General features: G+C 40.4%; 1 protein-coding gene across 1 annotated transcript in view; it reads left to right on the top strand.

Annotated features, from left to right (window-relative positions):
- Positions 1–3,807, top strand: part of PAMR1 (peptidase domain containing associated with muscle regeneration 1) — a 105,740-nt gene that overhangs the window by 56,196 nt on the left and 45,737 nt on the right. Inside the window, exon 4 of the mRNA XM_007943306.1 lies at positions 1,007–1,121. Coding sequence (XP_007941497.1) covers positions 1,007–1,121 — 115 coding nt within the window. The remainder of the gene's footprint in view (positions 1–1,006; positions 1,122–3,807) is intronic.

The following is a 3,807-nucleotide window of genomic DNA, read 5'->3' on the forward strand; positions in this document are numbered from 1 at the left end:
AATTCCCCAAAACTCTTTTGTAAAAGAGTTCATCTTGCATACTTGTATTTGTCTTAATACTAGAAACTATGATGTAATTTGAAGCCTACCTAGATCAGTAGTTTTTAGATCTTAGGGATTCCTGGAGGGTACCTCAGGGGACCAAGATGAGAGTGAGGTTGGAGAGTTTTGGGTCCTGCTTCTGCTTCAACCTTGAGCTCTTCTTTGATCCATGTTATTTATTTATTTATTTTAGTTCATGGTTTTCATAAGAGTCTGTGTTTTTAAACAGGGGTTGAAATCTAGAAAAAAAAAATGTGAAAGTCACAAATCTAGTTCCATTGTTTGGAAATAACCTCTCCTTTCCAGTGTCATCTATTAAAGAGGCATTTCTTATATAATTATTCATAGAACAAGTTAGTACATAAAATTTTGAAGTGGATATTGGGAGTCATAGCAAAGAGTTGCTTTGGGGGTATATTTAGGGTAGAGGGTATGCAGAGAACACAGATCAAAGGGTCTTATGAAGATTTAGACTCCTGACAAAAGACTGTAATGGGGAGGCTACTTCCTGAGCTCTGTAAAGTGGAGGGAGCAGGCTAGCATCAGGTAATCTTGCAGAGGTGTGATGGTAGGATGACTTGGACTTCACATTTAGACATACATAGTTGAGTATGAATTTCTGCTTTGTCACTTACCAATTATTTATTTATTATCTGTCACTTACAATTTATTTATTATGGACAAATTATTTATTCAGCTCTCTGATGATTTGTTTTCTCAGCTGGAATACGTCTGTAATTCTACTTCCCATCCCAAGCTGTTGGATATATTAAATGTATTAGCCTATGAAAATTGCCTAACACAATGCCAAGTGCTTAAGAAATAGTATTAATTTCCTTCTCCCTTTCCCTTCTTCATTCTGTTCTCAGGGGTGTGGAATGAGCTCAAGGCTTTCTGAGACCATCTCCTGCCTCTTTCCTGTTGACTTCAATCTCCATGTTCCAATCTTGTCTTCTCTTCTTAGGATGTGGCCAAGTTCTGCGAGCCCCAAAGGGTCAGATTTTGTTGGAGAGTTATCCCCTAAATGCTCACTGTGAATGGACCATTCATGCCAAACCTGGGTTTAATGTCCAGTTAAGGTAAGGGGCTGCTTGCTGTCGGAGTAATGAGTCTGAGGTTAGAAGGAAACACAGTAGTGGGATTGAGGTCCTAGGATTCTAGAGACTAAGAGCTAACCATCAGCACTTTATTCTTAAAAGCAGAAAAAGTGTCAGGAAGTTTGTTTATTTATTTTTTCTTCCCACTTCTCAGCTTTTTGGTGGTGGGGGGATCAAAACTATAGCTAATTAAATGCTTGTCATTCACGGCCCTAGAATAGTGGGGGCACAAATGTTTTTGAGACAAGGATAATACCAACAGAGCAAAATACTCAGAGCAATCTATCTATCCTTCCACAAATATTTGACAGGTCTTCCTATTCATCCTGCATTAGACTAGAACCCATGGGAGGAGGTAAAGAAATAAAAGACCTAAGTATAGCCTTCAAGGACTTTGTATTTTAGGGTTTATTCTTATCTTAGGTCTTTTAATTGCTGCTCTCAGAAAAAAACTTCTACTCCCACAACAAATAAACCAATTCTCTCACTTGTGTAGGAAACAAACCATTTATTCTTATGGTATTTTAGAGTCCTCTGCAAATATTTAATTTATACTGTAGTCCAAATTATAGGCCCTGTTCCACTGAAAATATAGATAAATATCACAAGAGTTCTTTATTATGAGCAATATTCATTGCTGCATCTTAGTGTTCAGAACAGTGCAAGGTATACCATTGCTGTTGTTACTGTTGGCAGTGGCCATTGAATTGGCTCTGACTCATGGTGACCTTATGTTCAACAGAGCAAAACATTGTCCAGTCCTATTCATCTTCATGATCCTTGGTATGTTTGAATTAATTGTTACAGCTACTATGTCAATCCATCTCATTGAAAGTTTCCCTTGTTTTTACTGACCCTCTACCATACCAAACATGATATCCTCCATAGATGCTCAATAAATACCTGTAAGAATAAATGTTAAAAGGACTTGTGCCTCTAGTGTCTTTCTTCTCTCCTCAAAAACACCTCTGCTTTTTCTCTCCAGGGAAGCAAAGTGGCCCACTCATCCTAGAGACTTCTAGGAACATTGCCCACTTAGCTCTTTCCTTTTCTAACCAGGGGAAAGAGTGATGGACATCTCTTATCCTCTAAGGCACAAGCAAGCTTTCAATAAGTATTTTCTGAATGGATGCAGAGGTTGCCACACACGCAGAGGTTGGTTACTATGCACCCAGAGGTTTCCATGTGCCAGATGGTTCCTCAAATGGCACACTGTCCTCCGGGAAGGTAGCCTGCATTTGGAACGATCCATTGCAAAAAAGGTCTACCCTAATCCTCCTAATGAAACAGACCCTTGGGTAGCTGATCTCCCCACTCCCTATGACCCAGGTGGGGTTGGGAATGAGGCTTATTAATTGTACATCCCTAAAGGAAGCCTAGTTAAAGCAGCAAGTGAGGGGCCACATTGTTCTGCTTACTAGGCTTGAGGCTGAGTCTTCCAGGGGTGGTAAGTTCAGGTGTTCAATGCTACATGTTAATATTTCAGCAGCTCAGGGACCAGGCCAAGTGTCTCCACAGGGCCTCTGACAGAGCTTCTCCAAGATCTAGAATGCAAAAAAGAAAGAAAGAAAGAAAGAAAGGAAGGTAGATTTAAGAAGCATCTCACCTGCCCAGGCAAGGACCCCGGGGACACTTAAAAATATGTAGATTTCTTTCCAGCTAATTAAACCTGGACCTCCTGGCCGGTGATAATGATAATGATGGAAATGCTCTGAAGCATATGCACAACCTTCAGGCCAAAAGTGGAACAGTTCTTGTTGATGCCCATCTTTCTATCACCTACCATAGCCAGGTCATCACAACATCTGTCTCCTCATATTTGAAATAATTCCTCATCCATCTACACCTTTCCATCTCCACTGCCATCATTCTATTTCAAGCCACTCCCATCTCTCACCTGGATTCTGTCATGGCCTCCTACCTATCTTCCTTGTTTCTACTCTTGCAAGCTCTGTGATCTCATCTTCTCAGAGCAGCTAGAGTGACCCTTTAAACTCATAAATCATTATTTCCTTATTGTAATCTTCTAGTGGATTCCTTTGGGTTTTGGAGTAAAATCTGAACTCCTGACCATGTAGGATCAAGCTCCTGCTCTCTTCTTTGACCTCTTCTCATACCACTCCTGCTCTCACTCACCACACTGCAGATTCCCTGACCTTGTTTCCATTCCTCAAACATGCCAAGCTCATTGCTGCATCAGGGACTTTGCACTTACAGACTCCTCTGCTTGTACTATTCTTGCCCATGAACTTCACATGGCTGACTCCATTTCTTCATTGAAGTCTCTGCCAAACTATCACCTCTTCTGCTTTTCTGAGCTGATATATTCCAATGCTTTCAAATACAGAACACCTTTAGATGAGAACAGATTTCCCAGATCCCCCACATTCCTGAAATTTTGATATGATGTTACTTTTTCAACTCCTTGGGGTGAGAATTATTGAACTCAGAAACAAATTACCTTCTGATCCCTCAAGGCGAGATCTCACAGATCTTTTCTCCCCCTTTAGTTAGTCCTGCAAAACAACAGGTGCTTTTTCCATGCTCCAAGAATAAAATTAAAACATAATATCCATACTGTCCTTTATTCAACAATATTTACTATATGCCAGGCACTGTGCAAACAATGGTGGGACAAGGCAGATTGACATTCTACCCTGCACTTAAG

The sequence above is a fragment of the Orycteropus afer genome, unplaced genomic scaffold (genome assembly GCF_000298275.1).
Source record: "Orycteropus afer afer isolate SDZICR_OR568_19922 unplaced genomic scaffold, OryAfe1.0 scaffold00103, whole genome shotgun sequence".
NCBI classification, from domain to species: domain Eukaryota; kingdom Metazoa; phylum Chordata; class Mammalia; order Tubulidentata; family Orycteropodidae; genus Orycteropus; species Orycteropus afer.